Below are 24,002 nucleotides of genomic sequence, written 5' to 3'. Positions count from 1 at the left end.
TATAATTGCAAGTCTAGGATCGGGGGGGGGAGGCCACTCAGAACCCCTGAGACTGTTCCTCCATTCAATGCGATCATGGCTGACAGGTATCCTTTCTCCATACATCTGCCCTACCTGTACGGCACGGTTGCACAGTGGTTAGCACTGTTGCTTCACAGCGCCAGGGTCCCAGGTTCGATTCCCGGCTAGTGTCACTGTCTGTGTGGAGTCAGCACCTTCTCCCCGTGTGGGTTTCCTCCGGGTGCTCCGGTTTCCACCCAAAAGACGTGCTTGTTTGGTGAATTGGACATTCTGAATTCTCCCTCCGTGTACCCGAACAGGTGCCGGAATGTGGATATTAGGGGATTTTCACAGGAACCTCATTGCAGTGTTAATGTAAGCCTACTTGTGACAATAAAGATTATTATTATCGCTGTATTCCCTTAATTAGCTTAAACATCTTGATTTCCAATTTAAAATAATTCCCTGAGTTGGCACCTACTGCTTTTCTATTTGAGAAAGTCCCGCTTTGCGCTCGGCCATGAAGTTGTTTTTGCTGGAGGGTGTGACCAGAGCTTGGGCCATCAATAACGAGAGAGCCAGTAATAAATGCAATCCGGAATTGAGGAGAAACCCCTTTAACCATGGAGTGGTGAGAATGTGGAACTCGCTCCCACAGGGAGTGGTTGCGGCTAACCGTAGAGATGTATTTAAGGAGAAGCTGGATAAACACATGAGGGGTAAAGGAATGGGCCGGGTATACTGACAGATGCCGAGGGAGGTGGGAGGAGGCTGGCGTGGGGCATGAACATCAGGGTGGACCCTTGAATGGCCTGTCTCTGTAAGCACTGTGTGATCTATTAGCCAACTTGGACTCTCAGAGAGCTGCTGGTGATGAATCCTCAGAATGTGCGTCAGGGGGACTGCTGGTGAATAAATCAATTGTTGAGGTAATCTAATAGTTCTGATAAATGGCTTGGAGGGGGTGGAGCTGGGTCATCAAGCAGGCAGTAATCTGCTCAACAACAACAGAACATTTGCACTAGCAAATCTGTCACAGCCTTGGAAATAAAGCAGGAAGCATCCGACCCTTTGAAGGGAAATCTCTCCATATCGAGTGGTCTAATGTGCGAGGAGATCTCAACGAGACCGGAGAGACTTTCAGCTGTGTATCGACAAAATTAGGAGGAGCTGTGCCCAAGAGGGATAAGGGGTTTGATCAGATTGATGGTCAGGTATTGTAGACTTGATCTTAATCAGAAACAGCTAACTTGGGTTTAGTTTTCATTGCTCGCCATCTGGGACACTTCAAGGCAAAGAGCTTTTTTTCCCTCGTGTATCAGGGTTGTTTGTTGTTTACCATTTTGGATCTGTTGAAGGATGAGTGGAACTAAGCAGACGAGCAGTTGCCACGACAAAGACAGAGTGCCTCTGACTCCAATGACATGGCCTTTCTCTCTAACCGTGCTTGGTGTCCTGGTGTCCTGGGCTGGCGTCTGCCCCTGCCCGTCGGAATGCAGATGCGCAAACAAGTCAAGGTTGGTGGAGTGCAGGAACAGGAACCTGACCCGGATCCCACAAGGAATCCCTCTTTGCGTTCACAACCTGCTCATCACCGGCAACAGCATCTCGATCTTGAGGGAGGCGGCTTTCATGGGCAATGGCTCTGGGTTTGCCAGCTTGGGAACCCTTTCTCTCCAGGGTAACCGGATCCAAGGCATTGGGCCCTCTGCCTTTGAAGGCTTATCCAACCTCAGGACCTTAAACTTAAGTGACAATGCACTGGTATCCATTGCCGCAGATGCCTTCCTCGGCCTTTGCCTATTGCACAGTTTGAGAATGAACTATGCCCTTCAGCCATCACTGGAGGACCAGCTCTGGACTGCATTGCATCCTAACAATCTCCCCAACCTCAGCGAGCTCCAGCTTGTTGGGAACTATCTGACCTGGCTTTCAGAAGGAACGCCCATGAGCTCCAGTTTGCAGGTTTTGGACCTAAGGAGCAACTTGTTGGATCATATTGGGAGGGGGACTATCTCCAGCTGGCAGACCCACATTAAGCTTAAAGTTTACTTGTCCTCCAACCCATTGATGTGCGACTGCGAACTGCAGCCTTTATACTTGTGGTTAAAGAACACATCTCAGATCGGGGATGGGCAACACATCGTTTGCTTCGGCCCCAACGCCTTGAATGGAAGCACCCTCGACCAACTGATGCTCGAAGAGCTCGAGTGCCCAGATGATACAGCTGCCTCCTACGTATTTCTGGGGATTGTCTTGGCTCTGATTGGAGCTACCTTTGTCATGGTCTTGTACTTGAACAGGAGGGGCATATGGAGATGGGCCAGAACTTTCCGAAAGGTTTGCCATGACCCGATGGAGGGTTACGAATACAGATACGAGCTGGATCCTGCGCCCAGGATGGCTGGTGTTACAGCCGTAGTCTAGCCTAGTCTGATCACAAGGAGAGGAGTTGAGGATGGTTGACCCCACCAAGTGTTGTTCGCCTCCCTTACCGTTCTCTCTATAAACTCCAATTTAAAAAATCAAGTACGTTTCAATCAGTAAAAGAAGGTTGAAACAGTATCAGCAAACTTTGTGCTTTTGCTAAGGTATTATATGATGTAATATATGGATTGTTGCACGCAATAAATACGCTAGATTCTCCAATTTACCCTGTTGATGTCAGCTACAATTATGCGCATTAGCCTGGTTTTGTTTATCACTGTGGAGCCTATTTCTTCAATTTGCTGTGCATCAACAATATTGTGTAAACCTTCTAGATTAACCCTGCTTGCGAATAACATAATAGCATACTTTAAGATTTCTTCTGTGTCAACAATATCGTAAACACACTGGAAGGTTTAATCTGCTCATTAGGTGTTGACAGCTGTCAACAGACTGGAGGGTTCATGCATTTGTTCGGCACAGCGATCGGCTGAAATACTCTGGGCCTTCTCCTAATTTTTGGAAACGAGCAAAGGAAAAGTCTTCCCGTCGGCAAAAGTCTTCCCGTCGGCGATTACCCCTCGTCTGGGTCGTGTTCAGCAGCAGACGTTTCTGCGTCCAATCGCCATTCTACTGCTCCTGTTAAACGTGAATAAGTAGAATTGACATTTCGCCATTGCGTGCTGCACAAGACGGATGCTCTGAGACCCTGGATTCAATTTTTGTTTGTGGTAAAGATGTAAAAACAATATAGTGTTGAATGTTGGAGATCTGACAAAATATAATAAATGCTGGACTGTGAAGGTCATCAGTCAGCTGTTGGCAGGTTAACAATCGAGGAGATTACACAATTCAGTACCCTTCAGTAGTCCTATCGATTAATCCCAACTGAGTTTCTTTGTGTTCGCTGTGGTTTTGTGCGTGGCGCTCCCGTCTCTAAATCAGAATCTTGCAGGTTTATGTTCAACCCCATGGACATGAGCACACAGTCCAGGCTGAAACTCACTCCCAGTGCAGTACAGAGGGAGCGCCGCACTGTTGGAGATACATCTTTTGGATCAGACATATAAATGTGGCCCTGTTCGCCCTCTTGAGTGGATGTAAAAGATCCCAAGGTCACTATTTCACAAAGAGCAACAGTCTCCTGGCGAATGATTTATTCAAAACCGGTCAGCATCAGGGTGTTGCTTGTGGGATCTTACTGTGTACAAAATTGGCTGCAGTGTTTCCTCCATTACAACACTTCAGGAAACGTTTCAAGCTTCATTGGCTGTAAACACTTTGGGGCCTCCTGAAGTTGTGCAAGGCACTGTAGCAAGGCACTATATTTGCCATATTTCGAATGACAAAAAGAAGAAAAGAAAAAATTCCATTGATATAGCGCCAAATGTCTTGAAACACTTTACATGCTACGAAGTACATAATGGAGGAAACACAGCAAGCTCCCACTAACAGCAATGTGATAACAGATTAGATGTTTTCTTTTGTGACTGGGGGATAAATATTGAGCCAGGACACCGTATGGAACTCCCTTGCTCTTTAAATAGCCTCTTTACACCGACGTGGACAAGTCGAGGAGCCCTTGGTTCATTGTCTCTTTCAAAAGATAACTCGTCCAACAGTGCAGCACTCCCTCAGTACTGCAGTGGTGGGCCAGCTTCAGCGAGCTTTCTGACTCTTGTAAGATCTTTAAAAATGTGGTGTTACATTAGCAGAAATGGCTACAAAGAAAAAATCATGGCCATTTGAACCAAGGTGTGCAGGTAGATGCCATCGCAGAGTTTGGTACCTGAACTTTTTCTCTTTATAGATGCTGACAGACCTGTGCAGTATTTTGAAGCTGAATTAGTAAGTAATTGTAAAAGCTACGTAGTTTCATTGCATGTGTGAACGCAACTTGCCATATTTAGAGTAATTAAAAGTCGCAGGTGCACCAATGTTAATGCTTTTGCACTTTGGTTTTGGTAAGTTTGAAATAATTCATTAAAACTAAATCGAGCAGTCGACAAAAGAGTTGAGGGAGGCCGTATCGGACCAGGGTCTCTTGGGCTCCACTCCGACTCTGTGCTGACTTAACTGATCTCACCTGGTCCCGCCGACGGCGCACCCCTGATGCCGGTTACCCAGCGACATAGACATAGACATAGAACATACAGTGCAGAAGGAGGCCATTTGGCCCATCAAGTCTGCACCGACCCACTTAAGTCCTCACTTCCACCCTATCCCCGTAACCCAATAACCCCTCCTAACCTTTTTGGTCACTAAGGACAATTTATCATGGCCAATCCACCTAACCTGCACGTCTTTGGACTGTGGGAGGAAACCGGAGCACCTGGAATAAACCCACGCACACACGGGGAGGATGTGCAGACTCCGCACAGACAGTGACCCAGCGGGGAATCGAACCTGACACCCTGGCGCTGTGAAGTCACAGTGCTATCCACTTGTGCTACTGTGCTGCCCTGCCATGATGAGACAAAGGGCCTCTTTCAGTGATGTAAAATTCTATGACTCTAATATATAAAAACAAGACATGGGGTGGATTCAATGGGAAATCCCATTGACAGCGGCGGAAGCACAAGCTCCCACCTGCGAGGAGGCCAGAGAATCTCACTCTGACTGTATTGTAGCGAAATTTGCTTATGATACAAAGATATGAGGAAGATACAAGGAATCCACGGAGATATATAGATATCGATAGATGGGAAAAATGGCATTTGGAGTATAATGTGGGAAAATATACGTTTGTCCACTGTGGCGGGAAGAATAGATGGACGGAATATTATTTAAATGGAGAGGTTGCAGAATGCGGCAGTACAGAGGGATCTGGGTGTCACTGTCTGTGTGGAGTCTGCACGTTCTCCCCGTGTCTGCGTGGGTTTCCTCCGGGTGCTCCAGTTTCCTCCCGAAACAAGTCCCGAAAGACGTGCTGTCAGGTGAATTGGACATTCTGAATTCTCTCTCAGTGTACCCGAACAGGCGCCGGAATGTGGCGACTAGGGGATTTTCACAGTAACTTCATTGCAGTGTTAATGTAAACCTACTTGTGACAATAATAAAGATTATTATTATTGTACATGAACCACAAAACGTCAGCATGAAGGAACAGCAAGTGATTAGGAAGGCAAATGGAATGTTGGCCTTTGTTGTAAGAGGGTGGAGCACAGGTGAAGGAAATTGCTACAACTGGAGAGGGCATTGGTGTGACCACACTTACAGCACTGTGTATATTTTTGGTCCTTCACTTAAGGTGGGACATACCAGCATTGGAAGCAGTTCAGAGAAGGTTGACTGGGGTGAAGGGATTGTCTGATGAGGAAAGGTTGATCAGGTTGGGCCGGTACCCATTGGAGTTTAAGAGATTGAGCGGTGATCTTATTGAAACACAAGATTGTGAGGGGGCTTCACAGGGTGGGTGCTGAGAGAATGTTTCCCCCCCCCCCGTGAGGGAATCTACACCCACAGTGCTGTTAGGGAGGGAGTTCCAGGATTTTGACCCAGCAGCAGTGAGGGAACGGCGATATATTTCCAAGTCAGTATAGTGAGTGGCTTGGAGGGGAACTTCCAGGTGGTGGGGTTGCCAGGCTGCCGCCCTTGTTCTGCGAGGTGCTGGGATTTGTGGGTTTGGAAGGTGCTGTCAAAACAGTCTTGGCGAGTTGCTGCAGTGCATCTTTGTAGATGATACACACGGCTGCGACTGTGCGTCGGTGGTGCAGGAGGGAGGGAATATTTAAGTTGATGGATGGGTTGCCAATCAAGCGGACTGCTTCGTCCTGGATGGTGCTGAACCTCTAGAGCTGAACTTACCCAGGCAAGGAGAGACTATTCCATCACACCCCTGATTTGTACCTTCTAAATGGGAGACAGGCTTTCGGGGAGTCAGGAGGTGCATTATTCTCCAGCCTCTGAAGTGCTGTAGTTTTTGTTGGGCTCTGCTGCGATGGTCTTCATGGTTGAATGTACCATGGAACTCTGATGAGGACTGAGCATTTATATGAGTTACTGAAGGATAACTATGGTTCAGTGAGATCCAGTAGATTGAAGAGATATGGGAAAACGGATCGCTTTAATTAGACACAGCAGCCAGCAAGGAATTAGAAAGCTTGCGAAAATACAGAAAGAGGCATTGTTCTCTGTCACTGAACCAATTTCTAATCAATAAAGAGAATCGTTATGATTATGACAAGCAACTAGCTCAATATTGGATCCTCAAGTTCAATCCTGGTTTGTTTCATTTCGACACAAAAAACAAAATCATCCGTCAAAGGGCTCTGTTTGACGAATGGCACAATCCCAGCTGGTGGGTATGTTGATAGGGCGAGATAAAGAGGGGATGTGGGAGGAGGCACATGTGGAGTATAAACACCAGCAGGAGCCAGTGGGGCTGAATGACCTCTTTCTGTGTTTGTACACTCAGTGTGATGTCAATTGCTGCACCTTCATCAACTTTGGAGAGGCTACAGAAGAGATTTACCAGGATGTTGTCTGGTATGGAGGGCATTAGCTATGAGGAGAGGTTGGACAAACTCGGTCTGTTCTCACTGGAAGAACGGAGGTTGAGGGGCGACCTGATTGAAGTCTACAAGCTTATGAGGGGCACAGAGTGGATAGTCAGAAGCTTTTTCCCAGGGTGTAATAGTTAATTACTAGGGGACGTAGGTTTAAGGTGCGAGGGGCAAAGTTTAGAGGAGATGTGCGAGGGAAGTTTTTTACACAGAGGATCGTGGGAGCCTGGAAACTCGCTGCCGGAGGAGGTGGTGGGAGCAGGGACGATAGTGACGTTTAAAGTGCCTCCTAACAAGTACATGAATAGGATGGGAATAGAGGGATACGGACCCCGGAAGTGTAGAAGATTTGAGGTTAGACGGGCAGCATGGTCGGCAGGGGCTTGGAGGGCCGAAGGGCCTGGCCTGTTCCTGTGCTGTACTTTTCTTTCTTCTTTGTTTGTTCTTTATTCAGGCTTCAGCTGATGATAAAATCTGGACACCACACTTTAGGAAGGATGTCAAGCCGAGGAGAGGATGGGGAGGAGAGTTATTCGAATGGTACTTGGGTTGAGGGGCTTCTCTTTATGTGGAGAGACTGGAGAAGCTGGGATTGTGCTCCTTGGAAAAGGGGCAGTTAAAGGAAGATTTCCTGAGGTTTGGCAATGAGAATTGAATGCGGTATTCCAAACGTGATCTACGCAGAATCTATAGTCAACACGGATCGTGAAGGGCAGGTCTTGCCTCACAAATTTGATTGAATTCTTTGAGGAGGTAACGAAGTGTGTAGATGAAGGTAGAGCAGTTAATGTTGTATACATGAATTTTAGTAAGACGTTTAATAAGGTTCCCCATGGTCGGCTCATGAAGAAAGTAAGGAGGTGTGGGATAGAGGGAAATTTAGCCAATTGGATAAGTAACTGGCTATCACATAGAAGACAGAGAGTGGTGGTGGATGGAACATTTTCAGACTGGAGACCAGTTACAAGCGGTGTACCACAGGGATCAGTGCTGAGTCCTCTGCTATTTGTGATTTTTATCAATGACTTGGAGGAGGGGGCTGAAGGGTGGGTCAGTAAATTTGCTGATGACACCAAGATTGGTGGAGTAGTGGATGAGGTGGAGGGCTGTTGTAGGCTGCAAAGAGACATTGATAGGATGCAGAGCTGAACCGAAAAATGGCAGATGGAGTTTAACCCTGATAAGTGCGAGGTGATTCATTTTAGGAGAAAAGATTTGAATGCGGATTACAGGGTCAACGGCAGGGCTCTGAGGAATGTGGAGGAACAGAGAGATCTTGGGGTTCATGTCCACAGATCTCTAAGGTTGCCACTCAAGTGGATAGAGCCGTGAAGAAGGCCTATAGTGTGTTAGCGTTTATTAACGGGGCTTAAGTTTAAGAGCCGCGGGGTTATGCTGCAACTGTACAGGACCCTGGTGAGACCACATTTGAAGTATTGTGTGCATTTCTGGTCACCTCACTATAGGAAGGATGTGGAAGCATTGGAAAGGGTGCAAAGGAGATTTACCAGGATGCTGCCTGGTTTGTAGGATAGGTCTTATGAGGAAAGGTTGAGGGAGCTAGGGCTTTTCTCTTTGGAGCGGAGGAGGATGAGAGGCGACTTAATAGAAGTTTATAAGATAGATAGAGTGGACGTTCAGAGACTATTTCCTCGGGTGGATGTAGCTGTTACAAAGGGGCATAACTATAAGGTTCAGGGTGGGAGATATAGGAGGGATGTCTAAGGCAGGTTCTTTACTCAGAGAGTGGTTAGAGTGTGGAATGGACTGCCTGCTGTGATAGTGTCACAAGTAAGCTTACATTAACACTGCAATGAAGTTACTGTGAAAAGCCCCTAGTCCCCGCATTCCGGCGCCTGTTCGGGTACACTGAGGGAGAATTCAAAATGTCCAATTCACCTAACAATTACGTCTTTCGGGACTTGTGGGAGGAAACCGGAGCACCCGGAGGAAACCCACGCAGACACGGGGAGAACGTGCAGACTCGGCACAGACAGTGACCCAAGCCGGGAATCGAACCCGGGTCCCTGGCGCTGTGAAGCAACAGTGCTAACCACTGTGCCACCGTGCCGGCCAGAAGAGGGTGCAATTAAAGGAGTTTATAGATCTTGCAGAGTTGTGGGGCTGCAGGAGGTGATAGAGATAAGGAGGAATGAGGCCATGGCGGGATTTGCAAAAGCAAGGACGAATGTTCAAAGCCAGGTGTTGCCGGACTGGCAATCAATGTAGGTCAGCAAGCAGGGGGATAAACCGGGAATTATTGAGAGCTTTCTTCCTAATTCTTTGGATGCGAGCGTCACTGTCTGTGCCAGGATTAATTACCCATTCCCTAATTGCCTTTGAACTGAGTGGCTTGCTGGGCATTTAAGAGTCAACCACATTGCTGTGGGTCTGCAGTCACGTGTAGGCCAGACCGGGTAAGGACGGCAGATTTCCTTCCCTAAAGGACACTAGTGAACCAGACAGGTTTTTGTGACAGTCGATAACGGTATCATGGTCATTGTTAGACTTTCAATTCCGGACTTTTATTTGACCATCTACCTTGGTGAGATTTGAACGCAGGTCCCCAGAGAATGACATTGTGTCTGGATTATGCCACCACCTCCTCCAGAGGAACAGAGTTTTAGAAGAGAGCTCTGAGGCTTATGAAGGCCGGATGTCAATTTTGAGAGGTAGGATAAACCTCGGCATCTACAGCAATTGGGGTATTAACTGGGAGTAAGGGGGCTGGTTTAGCACAGGGCTAAATCGCTGGCTTTGAAAGCAGGCCAGCAGCACGGTTCAATTCCCGTACCAGCCTCCCCGAACAGGCGCCGGAATGTGGCGACTAGGGGCTTTTCACAGTAACTTCATTTGAAGCTTACTTGTGACAATAAGTGATTTTCATTTCATTTCATTGTGGAGGCCTTTAAACCACGTGAGACTGCAAAAGAAATCTGCTGAGTCCTGCATTCAGTTTTTCGTGACTGGAGTTGAGAATCCGTTTAAAGAAAGAACGTGCATTTCCTTGGTGCCTTTCACAACTGCAGGACATCCCAAAGTGCTTTGCAGCCAGTAAAGTACTTTTGGAATTGTACTACTGCTTGAGGACAACTGTGGTGCAGTGGGTATTGTCCCAACCTCTAGGCCAGAAGCTCTGGACTTCATGGCCATGGAAGGCGTGTCCATCACGTGACCAAACATCACATGATTATCAGCCTGTGAATCCTCCCAATACGCCTGATGAGAGGCAGTAAGACCGGAAGAGTTTCCTGGTCAGCCGTACTGCAGATGGCAACTGCAAACCACCGCAGTACTTTGCCAAGAATAACCATGGAGGAGGAGGTGTGACCATTCAAATGTAGGAAACAGCAGCCAATTTTTGCACAGCAAGCTCCCACAAACAAAAACGATCTTGGTTGAGGGATTGATAGGGACCAGGGCACTTGGGAGAACTCCCGGCTCTCTGGGTAATGTGGTGGGATAGCTTGTGTTCACATTAGCAGGGAACACAGGGCCTTGATTTAACATCCCAATCTAAAGATCTCCGACAGGGCAGTGCAGCATCCCTCAGTCCTGTTTGAAGTATCAGCCTGGATTTCGTGCTCAAGTAGGGATTGAACCCACAACTAGACACAGAGGTGGAAGTGCTACAGTTAACAGCTGATCAAGTCACTTTCCCCTTCCCTTCAACCTTCCAAGGGCTCTGCACTCCTCCTCCACCGCACTGTCTCTAAATAGTAAGAAGTCTTACAACACCAGGTTAAAGTCCAACAGGAGTGTTTAGAATCACTAGCTTTCGGAGAACTGCTCCTTCCTCAGGTGAATGAGGAGGTGGGTTCCAGCCACATATATAGACAAAGTCAAAGATGCAAGACGATACTTTGAATGTGAGCATTTGCAGGTAATTAAGTCTTTACAGGTCCAGACAGAGCAACTGGAGAGAGGGATAATCCCAGGTTAAAGAGGTGTGAATTGTCTCAAATCAGGACAGTTGGTAAGGTTTCGCAAGCCCAACAAAAAAGAAACTAGATGAGTAGAAGAGAGAATAAGGGATATAAAGATATGCTGAAAGGCTGAGATCTGATAGATGATGGGAGGAGATTCATGGATCAACGAGAGAATAGAGGAGAAGAGGATAAGGCCATGTAACCATGGTAAAATGAAGTAACAAGATGTACAATTTTCCATATAGCGAATTCAAGATGATGCTACATGACTTATGGAAAACCTTGCAGGAGCGTGCCAGATACAGCGGAACCTATAAATTTGAGATTTGGGTCCCACACCTTTTGGCATGTATTGGATATGGAATGAAGTACGGAAATCAGAAACTCCATCGGGATACTGTTACAACATGCTGGTCAAGTTGTGAAAGTGTACAAACTCAGCAATAGCATGATGGGAAAAATAGCCAACTTATGTAACCAAGTGTGAGACAGCTGTGTCAGCTAAGTGCCAAGATCAGACCCTGACAAACTAGACAAAGCTAAGAATCCACATAATTGTATCATACAAGGCCAGAAGAGGGAAAATAGTGCCTGACCTTATTAAAACCTGATAACAAAGCCACGATCTAGGAATGTCCTAATAACACAACCTCCTCATGACCTAGGTCCATCTGCGTCAAGGCATCATGAGGGCAGAGGTGAAAAACAAAATAGGACCACGTCTTAAACCCTCTAAAGACAAAATACTGCAAATAAGCCGAGTCAGGGTCTTTCCATGACAACATGTTTGATCAGAAGTTATGACTGTATTGACATTTTTGAACAAGGTCTGTTTTTGTAAAATGATACAGCTTTTGTATAAATATTGAACGTTTTCTCCATGTCTTTGCGAGCTTGAGAAAGAATGAGCAGGTTTACCTTAACAGCTCTCTCTCTCTCTAACCTGTAGCCATCTGCATGCAGACTTTGGTCAATAAAGACAAAGTTATTTATTTCGAAACAGAGTTGTAAAGTTGTTTTCTTCACAGTCTTGAAGTAGGAAAAATTTTAAAAGACAACAAAGTGCCCGGTCAATTCCAGCCCCACCTGCCCCGGAGCCACAACACAAGTGAATTAACCAATAATTATTCCAAAAATGCCTGAAATCTTTGGCCTTTGGCTGCTCAATAATTACAGTCATCCAGGTTTGTAAGTTGAAACACCATTACTGTTTATTTATAGCCAGAACGAATATGAAATATACAGTAAACGCAGCTGCTTAATGTCGAGCTAATACCTGACTCCCCTTTAACCATCCCACCCTCTACCCATCCACACACGAGACAGACAAACACAGAGGGAGGGGAAAGGTGGAAAAATAATAAGGATTAAGGTGAAAAAGATAAGAGTCCTTGCTTCAGATGATGAGTTCTTTAGTGCACTTCCTTCACAGTATGAGTGTGGATTAAAGTGAAACTAACCCCAGCCTTGTGATACTGAGAAACATGTCAGTGGAACCGAAACCAATCACCACTGGACACCGGGCAGGGCACAGACATTTCAGCCAATTTATTGGCCACCAGCCAATCAATCAAAGCGAGTCACCCCTGATGCCTTCTGGATTCTTCCTGTTTGATTTAAAGATACAGGCCATTGCTACTGCTTGAGGTAAAGATAGAGGGCGGAATTTGCCAATGCCTAAATCGCGAAACAAGAATGGGCAGAGAATAGGTTCCGACGGTAAAATCATGGCGGGCGCCAATTTGACGCCAAACTGCAATTTTCCACAACATCACCCAGCAGAGGGGCGACGTGCTGGAGGAGAACACCAGGCCTTGTCCGATGAGGAGGATGCAGGGGAGGGCGAGGATGGGCAGGGCATGGACCCAGGCAGGCACGGGAGGCCGCACGATGTGTGTGCCAGGGCCAACGCGCACGGATCGCTCTGATCGCTTCCATGCTCACCAACCGGGGTAGGGGTGGAGGGTGGTGAAGTGGGGGAGAGACTGGCCAGGGGCATGGACACTGCATCCCACCCCACACCCCCTCACTCTCCCCCTGCCGGCCACCCCGCATCTGCAACCCCTCCGTGGATACATACCTGCTACAGCATGGTGTGGGGGCCCTGGGTTGGCAGTGACAGCGGGTCTGGTCCATAGGATGGAGGATGATGACAACCCGCTCCGCGATGAGCTCCGTGCTCCACATCGTTTAGCAATGTCTGACTCCTGCCCATGCTACCACTTTCAAACGTTCACCTGGGTGATCCCTGCATGCGAGCTGGCCATTACATCCCACAGTGTCATCGGATCTCTGGGGTGACGGTGGCGAAGACTGTCGGGGGAGGGGGGATGTGGAGCCCAGGCCACCCACAGGGTCTGCCCATCCCCCCTCCTAATGTCTGCCCAGTACCCCCCCCTCCCCCTAGAGCAGCCCACCCCTGCACCCATGCCAACTCAACTGGCGTCTAACTTTCTGACCTTAGAGGCCCTAACGCTATGCTGAGGTGGTCCCCCAGACAGTACAGCAGGAGTCGAGGCGGCCTGCTGTGATTCCCACCCTGCGACCTGGGTCCCCATTGGCGGGCGGCCCGGCCTGGATGGGCCCGGCTGCTGCTCGGGCGTCCCGGGTGGCGTAGTGCCGCCCTGTTCTACCCGCTGCCCACCAGATGCACCAGGAACAGGGGGGGGGAGTCCAAAGTGTTGCGATGTTCCGGCACCTCCCCTGCAGGAGTCACCAGCACGGGCCCCAGCACCTCCTCCTCCATTGGGGTGGCCGATGACTCTCGGGCTCCCCAAGGGTGTGAGTGGAACTATCCCCTGAGGCTCCCCTGCCATCTGGCACTGCCAGTCCTGGAATCCCCCTCTGGTCTCGACCAGTCATGGAGCACAGGGAGTGGACCACCTTCGTCTGGGTCTGCACCACATCACACTGCGACTGTGCCACCACCCTGTGGCTCTGTGGCACATCAGCCAGTGACTGAGCCACCTCCCTCTGGGACTGGGCCACCTCCCTCTGGGACTGGGCCACCTCCCTCTGGGACTGGGCCACCTCCCTCTGGGACTGGGCCACCTCCCTCTGGGACTGGGCCACCTCCCTTAGTGTCTGCGCCATGTCGGGCAGCGCCTGAGCAATGCTGCCGATGTTCCCAGCCATGGCCCGCTGTGACTTGGCCACGCTGAGGAGCACCGCTGCAATGTCCAGGTGGCTCTGGCACATGGCTGCCTGTGAGAGGGCAGCCCTGTCCTGGGTCTCGGCCATCGCCTGCACAGAATGCCCTAGGCCTTGGTCATGCTGATCAATAGCCAAAACCGTCGCCCCCCCAAAGCCTCCACCGCGGTAAAGAACAAAGAACAATCCACTGATAATGATCAGATCTGTTGTGATGTTGATTGAGTCACAAACATTGGCGAGGGCACCAGGGGGAACTCCCCAGCCCTTCTTCAAAATGGTGGCTGTGGGATCTCTCCACCCACTCGAGCGGGCAGACGGGGCCTTGGGTTAATGCTTCACCTGGAAGGAAAGGCAGTGCAGTGCTCCCTCAGCACGGGCTGTGGGATTGCCAGCCTCGATTGTGTGGAGAGTGGGATTCTCTGGAGAGTGCTCTCCGCTGATCCAAGACAGACACAGGCACAGTGAGGAGGCACGCTGAATGCTCATTGGGATATGATTTACGTGACACGAGGTGTTGCTGAATGAGGCATCTGGTCGGCCCACTGATAGGAAATAAATCGTAACCTGCGACTACTCTGTGTTATAAACGTGTCAAGGTCACCGATGCAAGTTGTGGTGTTTATTGATGAGTGCGCTGGTTCAGGGTTACTCTGAAAGATACACTCTCTGGTTAGAAGAGGGAAGTAATTCTGAGGCGTTTGTCATAAATATTTCCCACCGTCACCCAGAATAACATATTGGAGTCAGGGGAGTGATTGGCAGTGCATAGCCTCATTCAAGCGGTGGGATTATGTTATCAGTGACTGTTCAGTCCTTGCGCTGTCTCCATATGACTTCTCAAAACGCTGACAGAGGTGGAAAATAATGCATTACTAACACACACAGGCCACAATTTATTGGCAATGGTTGAGTTGGTCAATAATTCTTCAAAAAGACAAGGGTGGAAGGAGAGAGAAAACTTCCCCGTCTCTCTCTCTCTCTCTCTTTTCTTTGTTTTTGCATTTTAATCGGGAAGGGGTTTTGAATGGTTGGGATCGGAATTGCAGACTCCCGCACCTCCTGTTCCCCCTGAGGGACCTTTCTGCCTTACCGCTGAGAAATGAGACATGTTGCTGAATCCTTTCACCTGGCACACACCAGGAAAGCGGCAAGAATGCCAAATTTCAAAAGCCCCAAACCCATGCCTGGACTTCATGGTCAGATTGGGCAGGAAGCTGGCGAGGTGCCCAATTAATGGCGTCAAGCACCGTGAGGTGGTGGGAGCTGCCTGTCTGGCACCAATAGAAAAAGCATGCGGCAGTCACTTTGGAGTAAAGCTGCCTTGTCGGGGAGAGCAGGCAGCTCCTAAAAGGCCCAGGAGGATAAAGGGCACTAAGCTGTGATACGCCACGTGACCCGGAGCTAGCATTACCCCTCAGATTTCTCAAAAAAAATGAACTTCCCTTTGCTCCACGATGAACCCCACAGCTGTGCCTTAATGTTCACCAGACTGTCTGGCTTCAACCAGAGAAAGGATCAAAAAACTTATTCTGCATAGGCCCCTTAACAAGCTCCTTAAGAAGATTATGGGGCCATTAATTGGTCGTGAGGGGGTTACCAATCAAGGCACCTCAGCAGCTTCAGATTACTGGTAACGTAGAAGGAAATTGGCGGGTGTTTAAGCAGCAGTTCAAACTCTTATGTTACAGATCTTGGTCTGCAAGCAGAGCCCGATGAGAGGCTTATTGCGTTGCCGCTCACTGTGGCAGTTCCCCAAGCAATTGAAATTTTCAACACGCTTGTCTTCGAAAGTGAGGCAGATAGCAAGAACTTTGACGAAGTTCTCAAGCAATTTGATCGGCATTGCTCCCCGAAAAAAAAATGAAACCTTTGAGCGCTACATATTTCGCACGGGCACCCAGAAAGCAGGTGAATCATTTGACAGTTTTCTCACCGACTTGCCGTTGTAGGCGCAGTTGTATAATTTTAGTACCCTCCAGTCGTCAATGATCTGTGATTAGCTCGTATTCGGGATCTCCAGCAATAAGGTACGCGAGTGGCTTCCAAGCGAAACAGAGCTTCAACTCGAAAACGCTACCCAAATATGTCACATTAGCGAGCTTGCAGCAAAGCAGATCAGCACATTGAATCTCCACCGTTTTGGCGCAAAGGTAGAAGAGGCACCCAACGCCATTAGTGTGGTGACGTCGAATGAAAAACGTCCCAGCAGAGGTGGCCATTTTGAGTGGCAGACCCGCTCCTCCATTTCATGCCAGCGATCCGGCAAAAGGCATTTGCCACGACAATGCCCAGTGTTTGGAAAGGTATGATCCAAATGTGGAAGAGCAAATCATTTTGCTAGCCTAAATTTTTCTCGTCAAAAGGAGGAACAAATGGAAGCCATCAACATAGTTGATGAATTGTTCCTCGAAGACATGTTCATCGTCGACATGGTGTCTAGCGGGGACAAGTACAGTCATTGCATGCAGACATGACAACGTTGCAATGACAATTTGTAGCAACAGTGCAGTTAATGCAGAAACTCAAAATGATAAATGGACAGCAGTGCAATTAATGATAAATGACACAAGAATAACATTCAAACTCGACACAGGTGCGAGGGCCAACCTTATTAATTTGCCCGATATCAAAAGGCTGCGAATTAAACCGCAAGTAGTAAACAAAAAGGTATTGTCAAGAGATTACAATAGAAATTAAATCATGTTGTTAGGAGCATGCAAGCTCGATGTCAATGTAAAAAGCAGAGTTTACATGTTGAAATTTTCCGTTGTGGCGGCGGAACACGAATCCCTGATAGGGGTAGACGAGTGTGAAGAACTGCAGCTAGTTAAGCGGGTTCACAGTACAGTCAGCTATACAACAAACCCACATTCCTCAGGAGACTCCATACTAAATGATTACCCTGAGATTTTCCAAGGCTTTGGTAGTTTACCATGCACGTACAAAATCCAATGAAAGGAGAATGCAAAGTCTGTGATTCACACACCGAGATGTGTACCAGCTGCATTAAGAGACAAATTGAAGGCTGAGCTAGAGAGGATGACAACGTTAGGTGTCATTAAGCGCATAGAAGGACCAACATACTGGGTAAACCCTATGGTTTGTGTCAAGAAGCGTAATGGAGACCTACAAATCTGGATGGACTCTAAAGATCTGAACCTCAACATTAAGAGAGAACATTACCTTACACCAAAAAAGGAAGAAATAACATGTGAGTTGGTAGGAGCAACATGTTTCAGTAAATTAAATGTGCCACAAGGCTTCTGGCAACTTTAATTAGATAGAGAAATACCAAAGCTATGTCTGTTTAACACACCCTTTGGAAGATGTTGCTTCCTAAGGATGCCATTTGGCATCATTTCTGCTTCAGAAATTTTCCACCATGCCATGGAGCACATAGTTGAAAGGATTCCAGCAGTCCGAGTTTGTGTGGATGATATAATCATCCGGGGATCGAGACGGCGAGACATATTAAGAATGTTAGGATGTTACATTTTGTGGGCAAATTCATTCCCAGTCTTGCTGTTAAAACTGCACTTAGGGAAACTATAAAGAAAGACACAACATTCCAGCGGTCCACCAGCCATGAACAGGAATGGCAGCATTGCACATTCCATTGACAACAGCGCCAATCCTGACCCAGCAAAAAATACGAAGATTTCAATGGGCGCAGCAAAGGGATGGTTTGGGAGCGGTCAACAAGATCTGAAAAGAAGCTGGCTTCCAAGACCACACGCATCCAGGTCAATGTCGGATACGGAGCGCAGACATACAAAAAGAATTCCTCGGGCTGATTAATGGGCTCATGAAGTTCCACGATTATGTATATGGTCGTCCAACCTTTGAAGTGGAAACTGACTATTTTTGTAAATCTTAAAGAGATGTCCCCGAGGATTCAGCGAATGATGATGAAGCTGCAACACTGTGACTTTGAGCTGATTTACATACCAGGCAAACATCTCATTGTTGCTGATACGCGAGCCGCAGGCATGGACGAAACACACCAGTTGGATGAGGACGTGCAGGTCCATGTGAACCTGGTCGCTGAGTCTCTGCCCATATCTGACAACAAGTCAAAGCTCATTAAAGAAGAAATCACCAAAGATACGGGATTCTCTGTCAGCTGACACCAAAATCGGGAAAGGCGATTGTGCGGAGAATCGGTTCCGACGCTGAAACCGCAGCAGGCGCCGATTTGACGTCGAATTGCAATACTCCAGTATCCCGACAGCGGCGTCAATGCTTTCTGGAACGCATGTACAGTAAACACTGTTTGCCTATCATTAGCGGGCCCGACCCGGTATTCTCCGGGGCCTCCGCGATTCTCCATCTCCGATGGGTCGAGTTCCCGACGGTGCGGTTCGCTTGTGTTTTTAAAATCGTGAAACCGGCGTGGCGGCTGCTGAGGGAGAGGGGGGGGGGTACGGAAAGTGTCCAACATCACCATAGTGTGCTGCCAGTTGTACCACTGGCCGGGGGGAGTAGCGGAGGGTGGCCAGGAGGTGGGCTGTGGGGTCGGGGTGGACGGGCACGGAACACAATTGCCGCAGCCGGCAAGGCAGCCATGCAGCTGTGCACACCGCTAACAGCCCACTGTGAACTTAGTGCCATCGGTCGTATAGGTCCCCCCCCACCCCCCACCCCCCCAGGGCACCCCCCTAGGTGCCCTCTGGCCCCCCCGGCCCCTCATCAGCGGGATGGGCGCACACCAGCGCAACCAGTGCCATCTTGCCGGCAGGGATGAGTTTGTGTGGGGAGTGTAATGTGTCTGTGCGGCTGCAGTTTGTCAGCCTCCCAAGTGTCAATCACAGACCCGGCGAATCCCGCACCGTTTCTCATTGGAATCGATCGTGTTCCACGCGGCCCCGGTGCTGCCCCTCCACAGTAGCGGAATCGGTCCAGGTGCAGCGCCAGTTTTGCTGCCGTGAAAATCCATGAATTCTGCATTGGTGTCAACACTTAGTCTCAGAAACGGAGAATCCCGGCCACAGTCTTGCAGAAGGTGAAGAGATATCTCCACGAAGGATGGCCTGAAGGCTCCTGCTCAAACCTTTACAATGTATGACTCGAGTTAAGTGATGTGAGTTGATTTTTACTGTGGAGACAACAAATTGTCATTCCACAGTCATTAAGATCAATGATCCTGGCAAAACTCCTTGAAGGGCACTTGGGGATGGAAAAGTGCAAGTGTAGAGCCAGGGAGGCAGTGTATTGGCCGGGGATTAACCACAACATTGAAGCGATGGTTAATAACTGCGGAATCTAGAGAGCAGGGATTGAGAGGATGGGAGATATGTTTATAGAGGGGAGCTTCCCCAACCTGAGGGAGTTGGAGGAGAAATTCGAACTGATGGGTGGAAATGAGTTTTGGTACTTGCAGGCGCGAGATTTCCTGCGCAGGCAGGTCTCAACTTTCCCGCTCTGACCACCAAGGGGGATACAGGACAGGGTAGTTTCCAGAGTGTGGGTGGGAGAAGTGAGGGTTTCAGCCATTTACAAGGGACTCATGGGGTCCGTGGAAACGCAGACTGAGGAGCTGAAACACAAATGGGAAGAGGAGCTGGGAGGAGAGATAGAGGATGGTCTCTGGGCGGAAGCGCTGAGTACAGTCAACGTGTCCACAACATGTGCCAGGCTCAGCCTGATACAGTTTAAGGTGGTTCACCGGGCTCACATGACAGTGGCCCGGATGAGCAGATTCTTTGGGGTAGAAGACAGGTGTGCAAGGTGTGCGGGAGGACCAGCGAACCATGTCCATATATTCTGGGCATGCAGGAAGCTTAGGGGATTTTGGCAGGGGTTTGCGGATGTCATGTCCAAGGTGTTAAAAACAAGGCTGGCACCGAGTCCGGAGGTGGCGATTTTCGGGGTGTCGGAAGACCCGGGAATCCAGGAGGAGAAAGAGGCAGACGTTCTAGCCTTTGCCTCCATGGTAGCCCGGAGACGGATACTATTAGCTTGGAGGGACTCTCAGCCCCCGAAGTCAGTGACCTGGCTAACTGACATGGCTAGCTTTCTCTGTTTGGAGAAAATCAAGTTCGCCTTGAGAGGGTCACTGTTAGAGTTCACCCGGAGGTGGCAGCCGTTCGTCGACTTCTTATGGAAAATTAACCGTCAGCAGGGGGGGGGGGTTTAGTTCAGTTTAGATTAGGGTGTAAGAAAGGTGGGACCTGCGAGGGAAGAAGACGGCTTTTGCACAATGTTTTTATCTGTATGTACACTGTTTCCTTCTGTTATTGTTATAAAACCATAAATACCTCAATAAAATGTTTACATAAAACAAAATTACTGCAAAACGTGTCAAAGGTTCCAATGCAAATAAAACAAAGAGTCAATGCAGATGGGTTAGATAGTCACTACCCCGTGACAGAAGGTTGGCATGGATCTCATTTACATAATTGGAAAGGAATACCTACTGATTTCTAACTATCTGGAAATAGCGCAGCTATCGAATTCCATGGCCAGATGTGTCATTAGAATGTTAAAGAGATTTTTGTGAGCCACGGGATACCGAATGTAGCCATGAGTGACTATGGTCCTGGTTTTGACAGTTATGAGTGGACAGAGTTTTTGCACATCAATACGATTTTAAATACGTCACCACGAGTCCTCAGCACCCTCAGTCTAACAGAAAGGCTGAGAAGGGCATTCATATTGTTGAACAGCTCCTGAAAAAAGCATTAGATAGCCGTGATGACACCTATCTCGCGCTCCTAAGTTATCGTTCTGCACCACGAGTCAATGGGCTTTCGCCAGCTCGGTTGCTGATCAACGGGCAACTGAGAACGGACTTGCCCCATATTCCTCAAGAACCAGTGAACCACACGTTAGAGACGCAACTCATCTCCCAAAAAAAGAGGCAACAGGGATTTTACGACAGATCCGCGAAAAGACTCCAACCATTGCAATCAGGTGACACGGCCAGACTAGAAGATTCCGAAGGGAGCGGATGGTCTAAGCAGGCAGGTACTGCGACAAGCAGGCCCAAACTGGTATCTCATCATCACGGGTGAAGGTGTTGTCTGAAGAAGGTACAGAAGAGCTCTGCTGAAAGTTCAGCAACCTTTTGTGATGCAACCGGAAGAAGAAGTGGTTAGCAGTCCGAAGACAGCTGAAGAAGATACAGTTCAGCATACGGAGCCCCAACAACAAGATACAGACACAACAACACAGGAACAGGCAGCAGCACCCACAACGATAGGGGAAGATGAAGCAACTTCCCAAGTTCAGCAGCCACTCAGAAGATCAATAAGGCTAAGACGCAAACCTGAGAGCTGAATTTGTGATGAACTGTATATAATTAAATGTTTTAAATTTATTATGCATCTCATATTGGTTAGTAAAAAAAAGTCATGAACGTAAATAATTACATTTTCCAAAGGAAAGGGGATGTGATAATATGTATAAAGCAATTCTATATAATATTGTACACGACCTCCGACCAGCAGTTGGCAGTGTGGCAGTGTAAGTCTGCCATACGGCTCTGTGCCTCGGGGAATTGGAAGTAAGTCGTGTTGGTGGATAGACTTTGCAGTCGCTCTATAATAGTTAGTGTTTGTTGTATATTTATTCCAGTTATCTTTACCAAGCAGTTGTTTCATAATAAATTATTTAAACTAGATGTTCTGTAGTACATCATTCATATCGGCCAGTCTACAGAACATGACACTGCCCAAGTTCCTCTTCCTGTTCAGATCCATACCGAGCTATATTCCCAAGACGTTTTCACCACAATAGACAAAATTATCATGCCGTTTGTGCGTGGGGTGGGGGGGGGGGAGGGGACGGGGGGGGGGGGGGGGGGGGACACCCAAGAATCCCCCAAAAGGTTCTACAGAGGCATAGAAGCATGGGAGACCTCGCCCTCCCAAGCCTGCAATACGAGCACTGGGCAATCACAACAGAAAGAGTGAGGGGATGGGCAAGGGAGCCGGAAGCAGAATGGGGAAGGATGGAGGAGAGTTCCTGCAGAGGAACATTCCTCCAGGCTCTTACCACAGCAACACCCCCACCTCTGCCAGCCAAGCACTCTATAGGTCCAGTGGTATAGCCATGCTCCAGTCATGGAACCAACTGAGAGAACACTTCGGTCTGACCAAAATGACCACTATGGCCCCCATCTGCAAGAACCACAGGTTCAGGCCAGCCACAATGGACACTGTTAATAGGTGGAGACGGGACGGGGGGACACAGTTGGGGACATATACACAGACGACAGACTAATGACGTTAGAGAAACTGACGGAAAGGTTGCAACTGCCCAAAGGGACCAAACTATGACATTTACCACTCAAAAACCTCCTCCGCAAGGGAGGCCCGTCCAACCACGCCCACATCTTCTGAGCCTGCCCCAGACGTGTCGGGTTCTGTACAGCCTTCTTTGAAGCGATGCCCAAGGTTGTGGGGGTGAGGGTGGAGCAAAACCCGAGAGTGGCAGCCTTCGGGGTATCGGACCAGCCGGGACTATTCATGGGGAGGGGGGGCTGACGCTGCCTTTGCCCTCCCGAATTGCCCACCGGAGACTCCTGCTCGGCTGGCGATCAGCAGCACCACCCACAGCTGCAGACTGGCTGTCCGGCCTGTCGGAATTCCTCCCCCTGGGGAAAATCAAATTCACCATCTGGGGGTCGAAAGAGGACTTCCTTCCACAGGACCTGGAAACCATTCACCAACCTGTTCCAGCACCTGTTTGTAGCCAATTGCCAATTGAGCTGGGGCAGAGGAGGAAGTGGGGGAGTGAAAACGCACAAGAGGACGCAATGGACACAGAGGAAAGGCGATAAACCGAATGGCAAAAAGAGAAATAGAGGGCATAGTAACAAACGATCAAGCACAAGCCAGGCCCAACGTAGCAGAGGCCGGCTGGCCAAATAAAATACACAGCTGCCAAGGAGAGACGAAGCAGGCAGCTGGAAATATGTGCAGCAGATCCAGTCTGCCCGCACGCGGGCAAACGTGTTTGACTCTTCTTCATCCTCAGTAATACTGTTGCTAAATGTCCTTGTTTTCCTGGAACACGCATCTCTTTTGGTTCTCTTTCTGACTAAACTAGAACCACATCCTAATTGCTTCCTGTAAGGTACCACTGGCGGGCACGACACCTGTAACTTTACGTTCGAGCGAGAAATACGTAAATGGAAAACGAATTGTGAAATGTAAAATGTGAAAATCCAAGAAAAACATTTTTTTTAAAACAAAAAGAAAACAAAGTATAATAACAAGCCACATGAGGACAAACCATCAAAAGCTTGATCACGGAGGTGTATGCAAAGGAATGTTTTTAATGAAGAAATTGGGGTGGAGAGACGGAGAGGTGTGAGGAGGCACTGCCGCTAACTGTGGGGATTACGACTGGTGAAGCACCAGTGATAAGGTAAGCAGTGATGACAACTCAGAGAGTCTACAGAGGAAAACAAACAGGTAAATTATCATTGAGTCACAGAGCTTTCCAGCACAGAGAGAGGGCTGCCGGCCCATCGTCCTTGTGTTGGCCATTAAGCACCGATCTATTCCAATCCCATTTTCCAGCACTAGGTCCATAGTCTTGTCTCCGAGGGCGATTCAAGTGCTCATCTCAATGCTTCTTAAATGTTGTGAGGGTTCCCGCCTCGACCACCCTTTCAGGCAGCGAGTCCCAGATCCCCGCCACCCTCTGGGTGAAAATGTTTTTCCTCAATCCCAATCTTTTTGGACAAAGACTTCCTGATTCCCACTCCAGTGATTCCTTACATGTCCCCTCAATGGCCTGGCTCTAACTTTAAGGTTCTGCGCCCATTGTTCCTGTCTCCTCCCCACCCAGAGGAAATAATTTCTTTATCTGTGTGGTGATCCACTGTAATAGGAGACGTAAGGTACGACCTGCACTACAGGTTCGCCGGTAGCTCCTGCCGGCTGGCTCCGCCCAGGGAGAACTGTATAAATATGCATGACCTCCAGTGCCCTGGCATTTCGCCAGCTGCAGCAGGAGGCCACGCATCTGACTGTAATAA

General features: G+C 48.6%; 1 protein-coding gene across 1 annotated transcript; it reads left to right on the top strand.

Moving 5' to 3' along the window:
- The first annotated feature begins 995 nt into the window (after nt 1-995).
- Nucleotides 996-4,291, top strand: LOC140391469 (trophoblast glycoprotein-like). Its single transcript, XM_072475976.1, has one exon. It carries the CDS (start codon nt 1,360-1,362, stop codon nt 2,425-2,427), a length of 1,068 nt encoding a protein of 355 aa, XP_072332077.1. The 5' UTR covers nt 996-1,359; the 3' UTR covers nt 2,428-4,291.
- Nucleotides 4,292-24,002: the final 19,711 nt, after the last annotated feature.

The sequence above is a fragment of the Scyliorhinus torazame genome, chromosome 15, assembly GCF_047496885.1.
Source record: "Scyliorhinus torazame isolate Kashiwa2021f chromosome 15, sScyTor2.1, whole genome shotgun sequence".
In the NCBI taxonomy this organism is placed as follows: Eukaryota; Metazoa; Chordata; class Chondrichthyes; order Carcharhiniformes; family Scyliorhinidae; genus Scyliorhinus; species Scyliorhinus torazame.
The sequence above is the reverse complement of the archived record's forward strand: the minus strand, read 5'-3'. Positions and strand labels throughout refer to the sequence as shown.